At 61.6% G+C, this 18,196-nt stretch overlaps 1 protein-coding gene across 1 annotated transcript in view; it reads left to right on the forward strand.

Annotated features, from left to right (window-relative positions):
- The first annotated feature begins 637 nt into the window (after positions 1–637).
- Positions 638–18,196, forward strand: part of LOC105727755 (ATPase family AAA domain-containing protein 3-like) — a 28,723-nt gene continuing 11,164 nt past the window's right edge. Inside the window, 13 exon segments of the mRNA XM_064371947.1 lie at positions 638–821; positions 4,801–4,877; positions 6,215–6,316; positions 6,570–6,629; positions 9,075–9,144; positions 10,579–10,744; positions 10,954–11,023; positions 13,792–13,947; positions 14,564–14,620; positions 14,879–15,004; positions 15,289–15,413; positions 16,226–16,277; positions 17,694–17,764. Of these exon segments, the coding sequence (XP_064228017.1) occupies positions 638–821; positions 4,801–4,877; positions 6,215–6,316; positions 6,570–6,629; positions 9,075–9,144; positions 10,579–10,744; positions 10,954–11,023; positions 13,792–13,947; positions 14,564–14,620; positions 14,879–15,004; positions 15,289–15,413; positions 16,226–16,277; positions 17,694–17,764 (1,316 nt within the window).

The raw sequence follows: 18,196 nt of genomic DNA on the forward strand, positions 1-18,196 counted from the left end.
CAGTTCAGTTCCCCCCGCCCCCCAGTTCAGTTCCCCCGCCCCCCGGCTCCCCCCGCCCCCCGGTTCAGTTCCCCCGCCCCCCGGCTCAGTTCCCCCCGCCCCCAGTCCCCGCCCCCCAGTTCAGTTCCCCCGCCCCCAGGTTCAGTTCCCCCCGCCCCCCAGTCCCCGCCCCCTGGTTCAGTTCCCCCGCCCCCCGGCTCAGTTCCCCCCGCCCCCAGTCCCCGCCCCCCAGTTCAGTTCCCCCGCCCCCCAGTTCAGTTCCCCCCGCCCCCCAGTCCCCGCCCCCCGGTTCAGTTCCCCCGCCCCCAGGTTCAGTTCCCCCCGCCCCCCAGTCCCCGCCCCCAGGTTCAGTTCCCCCCGCCCCCAGTCCCCGCCCCCAGGTTCAGTTCCCCCCGCCCCCCCGGCTTCCCCCGCCCCCCGCAACTCCCGCCCCTGAGCACGCTCGGGCAGTCCCGGGGTCACGGTCCTCGTGGCCAATCCGAGCGCCGCGCTCCGCGTGGCCGTGCGCGCTTCCGGCGCCGGGAGGAAGGGGCGTGTGCGGCGCCCGCGCAGTCGCGGCCGCCGGCGCCCGGCACGTGGAAGCTGCTCCCGGCCGCGCGCGAGTCACGCTGGCGTTGCGGTCCCGGCGGCGCGGGTCATGTCTTGGCTCTTCGGCATCAACAAGGGCCCCAAGGGCGAAGGCGCGGGGCCGCCGCTGCCCCTGCCGCCCGCGCAGCCCGGGCCCGAGGGAGACCGGCAGGCGCCCAAGGACAAATGGAGCAACTTCGACCCCACGGGCCTGGAGCGCGCCGCCAAGGCCGCCCGCGAGCTGGAGCACTCGCGTGAGTGTGGGGAGGCGGGGGCCCCTCCGCAGGGCCCGGGCGTCCGGCCCTTGCCGCGCCTCGCGGCTGTCGGCTGCGGCTTCCCAGGCGGGACTGCGCCCCCGGAGCTCGCTCGGCCGGAGCCGTCTCGCGTGCCGGGACGGTCGGACTCTTTCCGCCACCCTTCTGCACCTCTCCGGCCGTCCCGGGCGCGTCAGGTGCGGAGGTGGCGCTCGCAGGTTACCGGCGTCCGGGCTGGGGCCGGCCCCGGTCTGTAGTTAGCGCCGAGTGCGCGGGATCCTTCTGCCCCTGCTGCCTCCGCGCGACGCAGGCCGAGGCGTGGCCGGACCGGTAGTTGGGTTTGCTCGGGGGTTGCCAGTCATTTCCACATAACAAGGGAAGCGTATCTGAGAGTTATTTGGTTCTTGGCCGGGCGCGGTGGCTCACGCCTGTAATCCCAGCACTTTGGGAGGCCGAGGCGGGCGGATCACCTGAGGTCAGGAGTTCGAGACCAGCCTGGCCAACATGGTGAAGCCCCGTCTCTACTAAAAATAGAAAATTAGCCGGGCGTGGTGGCGCATGCCTGTAATCCCAGCTACTCGGGAGACTGAGGCAGGAGAATCGCTTGAACTTGGAAGGCGGAGGTTGCGGTGAGCTGAGATCACGCCGTTGCACTCCAGCCTTGGGCAACATAAGAAGGTATTTGGTGCTAACGAGAGTGTAGCAGGTTTGCACTTACTGTTGGAAGACGTTAGCGTTTGCACGGCGAGGTCTGTGAAGCCACAGGCCAGGCCGCGCTGCCCAGCCTGAGTAAATCCCTGACCCAGTTTCTCAGGTGTGAGCTGAGAGCTCAGGGCTCTTCCCCAGCCTTCCTTTCTCCTGTGGCTGTAACGATTGGAATCACGATGTGGTTTAAACGCCTAGGAGCCTGGAACGTGGAAGGTGTTTAATAAGTATTGATTGAAAGAATTACAGGGGTTCCTTTTCAAAAAGAAGATCCTTCAGGGAATACATGGTGGGAAGCACTTTGGGTAAAGCAGATAGAAGCAGAGTTTTCCTGTTTATGGAGGGGAAGGCCTGGAGGCTTGACACTTGCGGCTCCGTCCCGTGCCCTTCCCCAGGGGGCTATGGGAACATCCTGAGCAGAGGTCCCTGGACCAGGCTGGGTTTCATAACCCCAGAGGGACATTCGGGTTTGGGCCCGGGCCAGGGTCAACATCAATAGCTGTAGCTGGGCACCGCTGCCCCTGCGTGTTCTGTTTTTAGGAGATGGGGGTCTTGCTTTGTTGCCCAGGCTGATCTTGACCTCCTTGGGTAAAAGTTCTCCAGCTGCCTCAGCCTGCTGAGTAGAAGGGACTGCAGGCTTGCTCTGCCCAGGCTGGAGTGCAGTGGCACCATCTCGGCTCACCGCAACCTCCACCTCCTGGGTTCAAGCAATTCTCCTGCCTCAGCCTCCAGAGTAGCTGGAACTACAGGCGCCCGCCACCATGCCCAGCTAATTTTTGTGTTTTCAGTAGAGACGGGGTTTCACCATGTTGGCCAGGCTGGCCTCAAACTCCCGGTCTCAGGTGATTCGTCCGCCTTGGCTTCTCAAAGTGCTGGGATGACCGGCGTGAGCCGCTGCTCCTGGCCTCGCTCGTAATTTTAATGATCAGGTGAGGAAGAGTCAATGGCTGCCGCACCTCAGGCCGCCTTGGAGGACAGCAGAGTTTGGTGACTGACTTTCTTGTTGCCACCTTATTTGGAGGGTTCCTTTCTGTCCTAGTTCTGGGGGTTTTCACCTGCTAATGTCACCTAGAGATTGAAACTTCTCCCGCTGTCAGAAGCTGAAGCTTGGTTAACAGCCCGGCCCCTGCGGTGGCACAGGCCTGCATAGGCAGCCACGGGCCTTCCCGTCGTGCAGACCTGTGCGTCTGAGTTGGTCCAGTCCTGGCTGCCCCGAGCTCCTGACCCGCCATCTCCTCTGCCCAGGTTCCCAGGGCCGTGGCCTGCCCTTTCTGTGATGGAGCGGGGCCTGTGGCAGGGTCTCCAGGTGCACCGTGGGGAACCCTCTGTCAGTCTCTGTTTCCTGTGGAATCTTCTAGGAGTGGGTGCTTTCATTTATCTTCTCTTCCTCCTCCTGGCCTCACACTGGCTGGTGAGAGAGGCTTCTCCGTAGTTTGCCTCCCCCTCTCTGTCCTGGACCTCTTTTTCCCAGGGTGCTCCCTGCCCTGCCCGTCTGCCTAGTAGCCCCTCTGCAAGCCTGTCCCCTCTGGACGCTGCTGGCTTCCTCCGGGCCCCATTCCTGGCAGCAGGGTCGCTGAGATCCGGCCGGAGCCTGTTGCTTTTGCCTTGCTGCTCTCCAGGCGAACGGGCAGCTCCTCCGCACGGACGGGCTGCCTCCTCTGGCCCTTGAGGCCGCCCCACACCGCCTCGTTCCCACGGTCTTCCCCGCCCCTCCCTCTGGCCTGTCCTTGGAAGCCAGAGCAGCAAGTTGGCCCAGAACCGTCTATGAGCACCAGCACTCACCCTGCACTCCACGGAGGGGGTGCCTGCAGGAGGCCCTCATGCCCAGTGGCTGCTTAATTCACACGCTGGGACACACATACCTGGCACAGGGTGACTCCAAGGTGGTGACTGATTGTTCTCGTACCTGCTCTTTCTCCTCATCCTCCCCAGTCAGTGAGGGTGGGAACTGTCAGCCATTTTTAGGGAGGGAGTGGCCTCATCTTAATCCAGCCAAAGGGAGGAAAGAGGCAGAGTGCTGACGTGATGCCCACGTTCCTGTGCACTGCTCAGGGGCAGGACCCCAGGGCGCTGGCGCACCCTCGTCGCCCTCCCAGGTAGCTGAGATCACAGGCTGCACCACCGAGCTTAGCTGTTTTTTATGTCCAGCTGGAGTGCGGTGCTGATCTGGCTCTGGGGTTGGAGTAATGCTCCCACCTCAGCCTCAGAGTAGCTGGGATCACGGGTGTGCGCCACCACATCCAGCAAAGTTTTGTATTTTTAGTAGAGGTGGAGTTTCACCTCAAGTGATCTGCCCTCTTCAGCCTCCCAAAGTGCTGGGATTACAGGAGTGAGCCACCTCACTGGCCCAAAGTTTTTTTTGTTTTTGTTTTTGTTTTTTGAGATAGAGTCTCGCTGTGTTGCCCAGGCTGGAGTACAGTGGTGTGATCTCGGCTCACTGCAACCTCCGCCTCCCAGGTTCAAGCGATTCTCCTGCCCCAGCCTCCCAAGTAGCTGGGACTACAGGCACAGGCCACCATGCCTGTCTGATTTTTGTATTTTTTAGTAGAGACGGGGTTTCACCATATCGGCCAGGCTGGTCTTGAACTCCTGACTTTGTGATCCACCTGCCTCGGCCTCCCAAAGTGCTGGGATTACAGGCCTGAGCCGTCATGCCCGGCCCAGAAGATTTTTATGGTAAAATTTTGTGATGGGAAGACTGTGTCATCCTGGGAAAGTTCGAGACCTGCTGCTCAGGCCGCACCAGCTCGGAGAAGGCCGACTTCCGCCCGGAACACCCGAACATTGACCTGTGTCCGTTCCACACTAGAAACAAAATGTAGCTGTGGGGGTTCTGGTTCTCTTGCTCTTGTCACCCTGCGCTGGGATCTGACTCTTATTCAGTCCGTGTCTTGCTGGTACGTGCTTGATAGCAGGTCATTGACGATGGCTGTTGGAAGCTTAGGAAAAACGTGTGTAACGTGAAAAAGGACACTTCAGCCATCGCCTGACTCTTTCTTGAACTGGGAAATGGCCTCCTCCCGGCCACGTGGGGTCCCTTCCTGATGTGGCTCTCCAAGACCGTCCCTGGGGGGGTAAAGCCCGCAAGTGCACCTGGCCGCCTGCTGGGGATGGGGCATCACGCAAGGTCTGACTAGGAGGGAGGATGGGTGAGGCAGGGCGGGGGGTTTGAGGCGTGGCCGTGGATTCCCAAAAGCCCCTTGGCTCGTGTGCTTGGCTGCCCGGTGGCACCCACGTATCCTAACACCCGCTCTCTGTGCCCCTGCGCCCGCAGGCCATGCCAAGGATGCCCTGCAGCTGGCGCAGATGCAGGAGCAGACGCTGCAGCTGGAGCAACAGTCCAAACTCAAGGTGAGTGGAGCTGGCGTGGGCGGAGGCCGGGGCACACCTGGGGTTTGGGCGTGGAGGTTCGTGGGGGCCTGTGCTGCTGGGTAGGGCCAGGGTCGTGTCCATGGGCAGCAGTGGGGCCCAGGGCTGAGCTCGGGCACCTCATTTCACAGAAGGAAACGGAGGTCAGAGACGCTGCCACAGAGCTGCCCGAAGAGGGGCTGGTGTTGCTGCGGTGTCCCGTCGCCCTGAGGACAGGGGTCTTCCTGACATCTCATCTCATTTCTTTGCACTCAGGAGGATTGTTTTGTTTTATTGTGTTCTATTGTATTTATTTTGAAGTGGAGTCTCACTCTGTTGCCCGGGCTGGAGTACCATGGTGGGATCTTGGCTCACCGCAACCTCCGCCTCCAGGGTTCAAGGGGTTCGTTTTATTTTATTTTGTTTTTTATTTTTTATTTTTTTTTGAGACGCAGTTTTTGCTCTTGTTGCCCGGGCTGGAGTACCATGGCGGGATCTCGGCTCACTGCAACCTCTGCCTCCTGGGTTCAGGCAATTCTCCTGCCTCAGCCTCCTGAGTAGCTGGGACTACAGGCACGCGCCACCATGCCCAGCTAATTTTTTATATTTTTAGTAGAGACAGGGTTTCACCATGTTGACCGGGATGATCTCGATCTCTTGACCTCGTGATCCACCCGCCTCAGCCTCCCAAAGTGCTGGGATTACAGGCATGAGCCACCGTGCCCGGCCCTCATTTTATTTTTTTTGAGACTGAGTGTCACTCTGTTCCCTAGGCTGGTGTGCAGTGGCCTGATCTTGGCACCTCCTGCCTCAGCCTTCTGAGCAGCCGGGATTACAGGAGCCCAGCAGCACATCTCGCTAACTTTTGTATTTTTAGTAGAGACGGGGTTTCACCTTGTTGTCCAGGCTGGTCTGGAACTCCTGACCTCAGGTAATCCACCTGCCTCAGCCTCCCAAAGTGCTGGAATTATAGTGAGAGCCATTGTGCCCGGGCCGCTCAGCAGGATTCTTAGAACAGGCACGAGCTGTGCCCTCAGCGAGGTCCAGAAGTGGAGCACCTGAACCGAGCTGCCCAGAAACAGCCTTGGGATTGGGGAGTGGCTGGCCTCAATCCCCAGGGGCCTTCGCGGGCTTGTGCTGCCGCTGCTCTTCCAACCATGGGTCTGGATTCCTCCAGGGCCTGTGCCTGGTGCAGATGCAACTGGGAACCCCGAGCCCGCTGCACTCAGCAGTCTGGGCAGGGAGTCTCTGCCGGGCTGGAGCTGGTGCAGACACTGGAGGGGCTGTCAGGCAGCACAAGCCCCCAGCACGTGCCAGGCGGTGAGTGCTGTTCTCTGCAGGAGTATGAGGCCGCCGTGGAGCAGCTCAAGAGCGAGCAGATCCGGCTGCAGGCCGAGGAGAGGAGGAAGACCCTGAGCGAGGAGACGCGGCAGCACCAGGCCGTAAGGGAGGCTGCCCGGCCCGGGGCGGGGCAGGACTGGGAGCTGGGCGGGCCGTTAGGGCTGCCCTGGAACTGCCTTGCACAGACACCTGAGGCCTGCGAGGTCCCTCCCTGCTGAGCCGGACCGGAGGTCCCCGTGCCTCCGCACGTTTGTGGGAGGCTGATGGCGCATTGGAGGCCCCGGCGCCCGGCCCGGTCGGCCCTGACTGCCGCTCCCGACTGAGATGTGTCCCTGCCGCCCTCTTCTCCCCCAGAGGGCCCAGTATCAGGACAAGCTGGCCCGGCAGCGCTACGAGGACCAGCTGAAGCAGCAGGTGAGCTCAGCCTCCCCTGCGAGGGGCCTGCGTCCCTGAGAACGTAGGTGGCTTTCTGGGACCGGTCAGTAGGTCAGAGATCAGGGGGCAAGAACGCTGGAGTGGCTGATGATGGGTGTTAGTGCGGGGGAGACTTTACTCGGACAGACATGCAGCGGCACACGTGTACAGGCACAGGCACGTGGGGACACGCAGGCACCCACAGCACCCCGCACACAGGCACACCCCCCCCCGCCCATACTGAAAACGCACACACATCCCTTCACACGTGGGCATGCACATACACACGGGCACACACACACACCCGCCCACACTGAAAACACGCACACACATCCCTTCACACGTGGGCATGCACATACACACGGGCACACACACACACACCCGCCCACACTGAAAACACGCACACACATCCCTTCACACGTGGGCATGCACATACACACGGGCACACACACACACACGCCCACACTGAAAACACGCACACACATCCCTTCACACGTGGGCATGCACATACACACGGGCACACACACACACGCCCACACTGAAAACACGCACACACATCCCTTCACACGTGGGCATGCACATACACACGGGCACACACACACACCCGCCCACACTGAAAACACGCACACACATCCCTTCACACGTGGGCATGCACATACACACGGGCACACACACACACCCGCCCACACTGAAAACACGCACACACATCCCTTCACACGTGGGCATGCACATACACACGGGCACACACACACACGCCCACACTGAAAACACGCACACACATCCCTTCACACGTGGGCATGCACATACACACGGGCACACACACACACACGCCCACACTGAAAACACGCACACACATCCCTTCACACGTGGGCATGCACATACACACGGGCACACACACACACGCCCACACTGAAAACACGCACACACATCCCTTCACACGTGGGCATGCACGTACACACGGGCACACACACACACACCCGCCCACACTGAAAACACGCACACACATCCCTTCACACGTGGGCATGCACATACACACGGGCACACACACACACACGCCCACACTGAAAACACGCACACACATCCCTTCACACGTGGGCATGCACGTACACACGGGCACACACACAGACACACCCCCGCCCACACTGAAAACACGCACACATCCCTTCACACGTGGGCATGCACATAGACATGGGCACACACACCCCCGCCCACACTGAAACCATGCACACACATCCCTTCACACGTGGGCATGCACATACACACGGGCACACACACACACCCCCGCCCACACGGAAAACGCACACACATCCCTTCACACGTGAGCATGCACGTACACACGGGCACACACACACACCCCCGCCCACACGGAAAACACGCACACACATCGCTTCAGACGTGGGCATGCACGTACACACGGGCACACACACACACCCCGGCCCACACTGAAAACACGCACACACATCCCTTCACACGTGAGCATGCACGTACACACGGGGACACACACACACACCCCCGCCCACACTGAAAACACGCACACCCATCCCTTCACACGTGGGCATGCACGTACACACAGGCACACACACCCCTGCCCACACTGAAAACATGCACACACATCCCTTCACACGTGAGCATGCACGTACACACGGGCACACACACACATCCCCGCCCACACTGAAAACACACACACATCCCTTCACACGTGGGCATGCACGTACACACGGGCACACACACACACACCCCCGCCCACACTGAAAACACACACATATCCTTTCACACGTGGGCATGCACGTACACACGGGCATGTACACACATACCCCTAAGCATGGGCACGCACACACCCCACACGCACGCAGTCATGCAGGCCCCCCTTCCTTGCCCTCTGCACACACACGTGGCCTCCACAGCAGAGACTCTCCAGGTGCGCCTGGCCTCCCTGCCTCCCTCCAGGGGCCTGGCTGGGAGCAGGGGAGGTCGTGCTTGGGGCAGCTGGTGAGTGGCGGAGGGTGGGTCCCTGGCCCCTGCAAAAGCGTCGGTGACACCTGCTCTTAGCTTGTTGGGGTTGGTCACCTTCCATCCTCAGCTCACTTGCAGGGTTCACATGTTGCCTGATGGGGGCGTTGTGGGTTTAAAACGTAACTGGCAGAAGACAGAGGCTTCCTTCAGCACAGTCCGAATAGGGCAGCGGTGTCAGGTGCCTGCCCTGCGGGGTGGCCCCTGCCAATGAAGCCGCAGTGGGTGCTGTTTCTGTCACTGGGGAGTTTGGGCCCCTGAAGCCAGGCCCACAGCATCTGCCGTCCTGGCTGATGTCACCCGTGTCTGTGCAGGCCCCCAGGTGCCTGGGACGCTTGGAGCCCTCAGGTCCTGGGGAGGCCACGATCTCTGGATCGGTATTGAGCCTTTCTCTGGTTTTAAAGGCTTTTCTCTTTTTCTGCGGCTTCTTCTCAGCAACTTCTCAATGAGGAGAATTTACGGCAGCAGGAGGAGTCTGTGCAGAAGCAGGAGGCCATGCGGCGAGGTAGGCTGCGGCAGAGGCGGCTGCACTGTGGACTGCAGCGCCCGGCTGTCCGCTCTCCTGGCAGGGGCAGGGGCGGCTGCAGTGTGGACTTCGGCGCCCGGCAGACGCTCACCCAGCGTGTACCATGAGCCTGAGTTCTGCGCCTGGCCCCTCATAGCTACAGATGCCGTGGGCAAGGCGTCCAGGTTCCGTGGGGTGGGACTCCTTCTCGGAAGACACCTCTGTCTGTGGCTGGATGCCAGGGTCTGTGTGGGGAGTCTGCGCGCTGCTTCATTTGATGGGAAGAACGTGGGTCTCTTTGTTTTTTGTGTGTTTTTTTTTGAGATGGAGTCTGTCTTTGTCTCCCAGGCTGGAGTGCAGTGGCACAATCTTGGCTCACTGCAACCTCTGCCTTCTGGGTTTCAGCGATTCTCCAGCCTCAGTCTCTCAAGTAGCTGGGATTACAGGTGCCACCACCACACTCGGCTAATTATTTTGCATTTTAAGTAGAGATGGGGTTCCATGGTGTTGGCCAGGCTGGTCTTGAACTCCTGACCTTGTGATCCACCTGCCTTGGCCTTCCAAAGTGCTAGGATTACAGGCGTGAGCCACCTGCCCGGCCTGGAACGTGGTCTTCTCGGTCCTGGTCTCGGTGGAGATCACGGGTGTTTGGTGACACACAGCATTTGTTGGTGAGGGCCCCAAGCAGACATTTGTCACCGCTTTTCACCAGGCAGAGGTGGGCTGCTGGCGAGGTGTGCACATTTAATATGTCAGCCATGGCGCATGGCACATCACGTGTCGCTGTGGAGTTCTGACCACTGTGTTTCTGAGTAAGAGGGGCTTCCCCGGTGACTCCACCTTCCGCTCTGTTGCTTTAAACGCATTGTCCTAAGGCGCCTGACCTCTGGGTTGGATTTCAGGGGCCTTCGTCCATGGGCAGGGCCGGCCTAGGGTGCTGTCCCTACCCGGGCCTGTGCGTGTCTGTCTGTGGAGTGGGCCCGTCCGCGGCGTGGTCCCGTCGGTGGGGTGGGCCTGTCCGTGGCGTGGGCCCGTCGGCGGGGTGGGCCTGTCTGGCGTGGGCCTGTCCGTGGCGTGGTCCCGTTGGTGGGGTGGGCCTGTCGGCGGGGTGGGCCTGTCCGTGGCGTGGTCCTGTCAGTGCGGTGGGCCTGTCCGTGGCGTGGGCCCATAGGCGGGGTGGGCCTGTCTGGCGTGGGCCTGTCCGTGGCATGGTCCCGTCGGTGCGGTGGGCCTGTCCGTGGCGTGGGCCCGTCGGTGCGGTGGGCCTGTCCGTGGCATGGGCCCGTCGGTGCGGTGGGCCTGTCCGTGGCGTGGACCCGTCGGTGTGGTGGGCCTGTCCATGGCGTGGACTCGTTGGCGGGGTGGGCCTGTCCGTGGCATGGGTGGACGTGCTGCACTGCGTGGCGCTGAGCTTTTCTGCCTCTTTCTGGGCAGCCACCGTGGAGCGGGAGATGGAGCTGCGGCACCAGCACGAGATGATGCGAGTGGAGGCTGAGGCCCGGGCACGCGCCAAGGCCGAGCGGGAGAACGCAGACCTCATCCGGGAGCAGATCCGCCTGAAGGCGGCCGAGCACCGCCAGACCGTCCTGGAGTCCATCAGGTGAGCGCCGCCCAGGCAGGTGTGAGTCGCTGGTCCCCGGGCGCTCTCCGGCTCTCCCAGGCCTGGCCGCTATAGGCTGGCTCCTTGGTGGGGACAGTGCCCCTCTGCCCTGGCAGGGCCGGGCTGCTTTGTCAGGGCCTCGCACTCAACCTGCTCTTGCCACGTGGCACAGGTCTTCTTGTCGCTCACATGGCTACTTTCCCCCGTAGGACAGCTGGCACCTTGTTTGGGGAAGGATTCCGTGCCTTTGTGACGGACTGGGACAAAGTGACAGCCACGGTAAACACGGGTGTCCTGGGCAGGGCTGGCCTGTGGCGGTGGGGCAGCCTTTGAGGCCTCCTGGAGCCGGGTCCTGTCCCTGCCGGCTCTGTGCAGGCCCTGGCTCTCTCCCAGCACGGAGCAAGCCTACCTTGGATCTGCTGGCCACGGCTGCTCCTCCCTCCTCGAGCTGGGAGAAGCAAACACAGTTGCCAGCCTGGGTCCTTAGTGAGACCCCATCGCTACAAAAATAACACATTAGCTGATGTGGTGGTGGCGCCTGCGGTTCCGCTGCTCCAGAGGCTGAGGTAGGAGGATCACTGAAGCCCAGGAGCTTGTGGCTGTGCTGAGCCAAGATTGTCCCACTACCCTCCTTCCTGGGCAACAGAGAAAGCCTTTGTCTCCAGAAAAAAATGGCTGGGTGTGGTGGCTCATGCCTGTAATCCCAGCACTTTGGGAGGCCACGGTGGGCGGATCACAAGGTCTGGAGATGGAGACCATCCTGGCTAACACAGTGAAAGCCCATCTGTACTAAAAAAATATAAAAAGTCAGTCGGGCATGGTGGTGCACGCCTGTAGTCCCAGGTACTTGGGAGGCTGAGGCAGGAGAATCGCTTAAACCCAGGAGGCAGAGGCTGTATTGAGCCAAGATCATGCCACTGCACTCCAGCCTGGGGAGAGAGGGAGGGTTGTCTTGGGGAATAATAAAAAGGCCATCCTGACTCCGTTTTGCTAAAACCTTCTGTATTTTTCATAAAACCCTGAGAGTTCAAAGTTGGCAGATTCCTCTCACGTTTAAAGACTCACTCTCTTCTGTGTGCAGGCTCCGGCCTGCTGTGGTGGCAAACCGTGTCGCACATGGCTGCGCCCTCTGTCCCCCACTGCCCAGCACACAGTAGGTGACTGGCACGTGTGGGCACTTGCTCCGCCATGCTGCCGGTGCCCAGCGCTGTGAGTGCAGTGCTTGCTGCTAGCTGTGTCAACGTGACAGGTGGTGTCAGCGTGATGGTGAGTGTCAGGGTGATGGTGAGTGTCAGCGTGACGGTGAGTGTCAGCATGGCGGTGTCAGTGTGGCTTGAGTGTCAGTGTGGCGGTGTCAGCGTGGCACGAGTGTCAGCATGACGGTGTTAGCGTGGCGGTGTCAGTGTGGCATGGGTGTCAGCGTGGCGGTGTCTGTGGCATGAGTGTCAGTGTGGTGGTGTCAGCGTGGCGGTGTCTGTGGCATGAGTGTCAGTGTGGCGGTGTCAGTGTGGCGTGAGTGTCAGCATGACGTCAGTGTGGCGGTGTCAGTGTGGCATGAGTGTCAGCGTGACGGTGTCAGTGTGGCATGCATGTCAGCGTGGTGGTATCAGCATGATGGTGTCAGCGTGGTGGTGTCAGCGTGGTGGTATCAGCATGATGGTGTCAGCGTGGCCGTGTCAGCGTGATACTGTCAGTGTGGCATGAGTGTCAGTGTGGTGGTGTCAGCGTGGCATGAGTGTCAGCGTGACGGTGTCAGTGTGGCATGCATGTCAGCATGGTGGTATCAGCGTGACGGTGTCAGCATGGCCGTGTCAGCGTGGTACTGTCAGTGTGGCATGAGTGTCAGCATGACGTCAGCGTGACGGTGTCAGTGTGGCATGAGTGTCAGTGTGGCATGAGTGTCAGCGTGACGGTGTCAGCGTGGCGGTGTCAGCGTGGTAGTGTCAGTGTGGCATGAGTGTCAGCGTGGCGGTGTCAGCGTGGTAGTGTCAGTGTGGCATGAGTGTCAGCGTGGCGGTGTCAGCGTGGTACTGTCAGTGTGGCATGAGTGTCAGCGTGACGGTGTCAGTGTGGCATGAGTGTCAGCGTGACGGTGCCAGCGTGATGGTGTCAGCGTGGCAGTGAGCATCAGCACGATGGTGAATGTCACAGGTGGTGGTGCTGCCCATGTTGGTAGAGGTCGTCACATGAGGACATGAGGAAGCTGCTTAGTGCACCGGTGACTTTTGTTTGCTGTTAGAGACAGGGTCTTGCTCTGTCACTCAGGCTGGAGTGCAGTGGCGCCATCTCAGCTCACTGCCACCTCCGCCTCCCAGGTTCAAGCAATTCTCCTGCCTCAGCCTCCTGAGTAGCTGGGATTATATGTCACCACGCCCTGCTGATTATTCTGTTTTTGGTGGAGATGGGTTTTCGCCATGTTGGCCAGGATGATCTTGAACTCCCGACCTTGGGTGATCCACCTGCCTCACAAAGTGCTAGAATTACAGGCGTGTGCCACCATGGCCGGCCAATTTTTGTATTTTCAGTAGAAACGGGGTTTCTCCATGTTAGGCCAGTCTTAAACTCTCGACCTCAGGTGATCCACCCACCCCGGCCTCCCCAGCTGTTGGGATTACAGGCCTGAGCCACCTCGCCAGGCCGGCCTAATCGATTTTAAAACGAGTTAGAGATTTCGGGTTAGCCTTGTTTTTCAGGCAGAAAGTACCATTTTTAGCGGCCAAAAAAGTAGCAGAGGGTGTACTCCTGTGACGGATCCAGCTGGGTCTGCCCGGGGCCCTGCTCAGCGGCCGGGGCTCCGGAGGATTTGTGCTGCCAGTGGCACAGAAAATCGCCCTGAGCGAGGGCGCTGTGACGGCCCTGCCCGCCTCCTGTAACTGAGGGGCTGTGGGACTCGGGGCCGGGAATTCGGGTTCCTGTGGGGCCAGCACACAGCCCTGTGCCCCTCCCAATGGCGGAGAGGGTGAGGGCAGCTCCACGGTCTCCCGCTCAGGAAGGAAGGAGGGCGGGAGGGCGGGCGCAGGCACGTCAGTGCGGTGTCTCTGCTGCAGGTGGCTGGGCTGACGCTGCTGGCTGTTGGGGTCTACTCGGCCAAGCATGCCACTGCCGTCGCCGGCCGCTACGTCGAGGCTCGGCTGGGGAAGCCGTCCCTGGTGAGGGAGACGTCCCGCGTCACGGTGCTGGAGGCGCTGCGGCACCCCGTCCAGGTAGTGGCACGGGCCTGGCCGCCCCCGCAGTGCGGTTCCTGGCTGAGTCCCTTCTGCCCGTGAGCACAGCTGTGCACACCGTCCTGTTCTTCCCATTCCCCGATAACGGGCCCCTGCACCTGCTCTATGTGTGGGTTTCCTGTCCAGCGCTGGAGCTCAGGGGTCTGCATCTGTGAGACCCTTCCCCTGCCTGCCCGGGTCTCCCCTGCTCCGGGCTGTTGATGGGGCCTGGGTGCCCTTTGGGGTCCTTGCACGTCCCGGGACTCGGGTGTGCCGCCGTCCGTCAGGGAAGCAGCTGCAGCCACGGTGTCTGGCAGCCTCCCTGGGGAGCTGAGTCGCTCGCCATCCCCCGACGTGCCTGCTTTCCACACGTGGCGAGGGGTCTCCACGGGTCACTTGGGTGGTGAAGAAAATAAAAGCCATAAGGAACCGGGAAGTGCCCCTAATCCCAACAGCGGGTGCCTGGTCTGCCAGCGGGCAGGGTTCCAGCTCCTGGCCGGTCCTGGCCGTGCTTCCGGGAGTTCCATTTCTGTGTGTGAGCGAGAGTTTTATGTGTCGGGGCTGTGCCGTGGCTGTGGCAGGTGACCCAACGGTGCCTCCCCTTCCGCACTGGCAGGTCAGCCGGCGGCTCCTCAGTCGGCCCCAGGACGCGCTGGAGGGCGTTGTGCTGAGTGTAAGTGGGTGTGGTGGGTGAGGGAGGCGTGGGGAGGGGACCCCGGAGCTGGGCTGGGTTGTGCTGGGTCGGGGAGATGTGGACTCTGCTGGGAAGAGGCTGCCGTGAGCTGGGTGGGCCCCTGGGAGAGGCTGCTGTGAGCTGGGCTGGGTAACTTTCCGGGGAGCAGGGTTCGCTGCAGGGCATTCCCGCAGCCCCTGCCCCCGAGGCTTCCATGGGGGCAGAATGTGTCCCTCAAGCCCCCGTCTTCCCTGGCAGCCCAGCCTGGAAGCGCGGGTGCGTGACATCGCCATAGCAACAAGGAACACCAGGAGGAATCAGAGTCTGTACAGGAACGTCCTGATGTACGGGCCACCAGGCACCGGCAAGACGCTGTTTGCCAAGGTGAGCGTGCCCGGCTGCACGGGGGGCCTGGGGCCGCGGGGGTCTCACCTGCCTGCAGGGGTCTGGGGACTCAGCCACCCGGGAATGGACCCCCCTTAGGCCTTTGCCCACCCTCATGGAGGCTCAGGGTGCTGGTGTGGGCAGCGGCACCTCCCAACTTCCGGGCAGGGGACATCTCCAGTCTGGCTGGGCGTGGCTTCTGGGCAGGGACGCCGGGTGGAGTGTGCAGGTTTTGCAGAGGCGGCAGGAACATTTGTTCGCTCTCCCCCACCCTTCCTGTGCAGAAACTCGCCCTGCACTCAGGCATGGACTACGCCATCATGACAGGCGGGGACGTGGCCCCCATGGGGCGGGAAGGTGTGACCGCCATGCACAAGGTCTTCGACTGGGCCAGTACCAGCCGGCGCGGGTGAGACGCCCCCACAGCACACACACAGCAGGCTGCCTTCTGGGAATGGGGCCCAGGTGGCTCTCCGGGATCTGGCGGTCTTTCTGAAGCTCTGTCCTTGTGGCCACGCAGGAGGCCCGGTGGAGGGTCCGTCGCAGGGAAAGTCCCCTGAGCGTGGACCCTGGTGGACACGAGGCCCGCAGCGTGTGGAGGCAGCCAGTGGGATACTTGGCTGAGGGCTGAAGGGAGGTGGGCGTTGGGGGGAGAAGGGTCTTTATGCTGCAGGGGAGGGTCCCTCCCCCAGGGCTGCCCCTCCTGTAAACACACGTGCCAGTGGTGTGGGTACTGGCTCCTTTTTGTAGAACCATCTGAAAGTCAGCTGAAGACAGCATGGCACGTGCCCTTCACGAGGTCCCACGGTGACCCCGAGGAGGGCACTGCTGGGCACCCTTGCAGCCTCGGCTTTCCCCGTTCGCACCATGTTCCTCATGGCTGGCAGTCTCCCCTCTGGCCTTTGACCTTTCACTTTAGAAGACCCTGCCCTGGCATGGACTCTGAGTGGCGGCCAGCACTGCCCGGGCTGGGCGTGGGTGAAGCCTGCAGCCAGAGTTTGTAGCCTGTGCGCGGTCGGTTTCCCACGGCCTTCTGAGGCTGGGGAGTGGTCAGCTGCCCAGAGGCTGGGTGGATCGACCTCTGCTGGATCCAAGAGCGAGGGCTGCTGCTGGGGCAGAGGCTGCACCCCGTGGGGACCGCCCGCTTGACCTGCTCCTGGCGCGGCCGGACGCCCCCGTGGGCTGCTCCTGGCGTCACGCCGGCCGCCCTCTCGTTCACAGCCTCCTGCTCTTTGTGGATGAAGCGGACGCCTTTCTTCGGAAGCGAGCCACTGTGAGTGTCCCTAAGCCTCTGTCTGGCCACAGGGGCGTGGCGGGGCAGGGTCATCCTGGGCCAGGCCACAGGGGCGTGGCGGGGCAGGGTCATCCTGGGCCAGGCCACAGGGGCGTGGCGGGGCAGGGTCATCCTGGGCCAGGCCACAGGGGCGTGGCGGGGCAGGGTCATCCTGGGCCAGGCCGCAGGGGCGTGGCGGGGCAGGGTCATCCTGGGCCAGGCCGCAGGGGCGTGGCGGGGCAGGGTCATCCTGGGCCAGGCCGCAGGGGCGTGGCGGGGCAGGGTCATCCTGGGCCAGGCCGCAGGGGCGTGGCGGGGCAGGGTCATCCTGGGCCAGGCCACAGCTGCTGCTCGAGTGCTTTTTCTCTGTGAGTTTCGTGTGAAAAACACAGTATTTTTTAGGTCACCTTTAAGTTTGGACTTTTCAGGTTGGGTTTTGTTTTCTGAGACAGAGTCTCACTCTCTTGTTTCAGGCTGGAGGGCACAATCTCGGCCCACTGCACCCTCCACCTCCCGGGTTCAAGTGATTCTCCTGCCTCAGCCTCCCGGGTAGCTGGGATTACGGGCGCCCGCCACCACACTCGGCTAATTTTTGTATTTTTAGTGGAGACGGGGTTTCACCATGTTGGTTAGGCCGGTCAAGAACTCCCGACCTCAAATGATCCGCCCGCCTCGGCCTCCCAAAATGCTGGGATTACGTGCGTGATCCACTACGCCTACCCGTAAAGTTATTGTTTTTAGACAGGGTCTCTGTCGCCCAGGCCGGAATGCGGCGACATGATCACAGCTCACTGTAGCCTCGACCTCTTGATCTCAACAATCCTCTTGCCTCAATCTTCCGAGCAGCTGAGACTACAGGGGCGCGATCCCACACCCAGCTAATTTTTGTTGTAATTTTAGTAGAGATGGAGTTTCCCCGTGTTGCCAACGCAGGGCTGGAACTTTGCGGCTAAAGAGATTCACCCGCCTTGACTTTCAGAAGTGCTGGGCGCCCCGTCAGGCTTTTTTTTGAGACAGTCTCACTCTGGCCCAGGCTGGAGTACAGTGGCACAATCTCAGCTCACTGCAACCTCCGCCTCCCAGGTTTAAGCGATTCTCCTGCCTCAGTTTCCCAAGTAGCTGGGACTACAGGTGCCACCACGCCTGGGTAATTTTTGTATTTTTAGTTGAGACAGGATTTCACCATACTGGCCAGGCTGCTCTCAAACTCCCGGCCTCAGGTGGTCTGCCCGCCTCGGCCTCCCGAAGTGCTGGGTTACATGGGCGAGCCACCTCGCCCGGCCCTGGTCAAGCTTTTGAGTGTAGATCCACGCAAGTGTCGCTACATCCCTGCAGTGGAGGCCTGTGGGACGTTCTGCTGTGGCTGTAGGCAAGGCTTTGCTCCTGGTGCCTGAGGCTGGAACCTTCTCTCTGCAGGAGAAGATAAGTGAGGACCTCAGAGCCACCCTGAACGCCTTCCTGCACCGCACAGGCCAGCACAGCAGCAAGTGAGGGAGCGCCTCGGGTCCTGGGATGTCCCCTGGGAAGGTCCTGGCTCAGGCCGGCACGGGGGTCACTGAGGAACACGGGCCTCCTGGGCGGAGCCAGGGTCCGTCTCCCTGGGTTTCTGTGGTCCTGCGCCTGCAAGGGAGGTGGTCTCGCCGTCTGAGGCCCTGCTGAGCCTCCCTCGGAGGCTGTGGTGCCCTGGGAGATGGTGATGTGCTTTCTTCCATGACAGGCTGGGCGGGAGCAGGTCCTGTGTGTCCGGGCGCAGCCTGGGGCCTTGGCCCTGTGCCTGGATGCTGAGCAGGGGTGCACCCTCCAGGCTTGGGGCTCACCCCATCTTTGTGTAGCCTCTGTGGGCTGCTGCCCAGAGGTCGCCAGTAGGGTGGCTGCCTACGGCTGGGCTCCCTGGTCCCTCCCAGATCCCCCGATTGTGA

The sequence above is a fragment of the Aotus nancymaae genome, unplaced genomic scaffold (assembly GCF_030222135.1).
Source record: "Aotus nancymaae isolate 86718 unplaced genomic scaffold, 86718_ANA_hifiasm-v0.15.2.pri h1tg000250l, whole genome shotgun sequence".
In the NCBI taxonomy this organism is placed as follows: Eukaryota; Metazoa; Chordata; class Mammalia; order Primates; family Aotidae; genus Aotus; species Aotus nancymaae.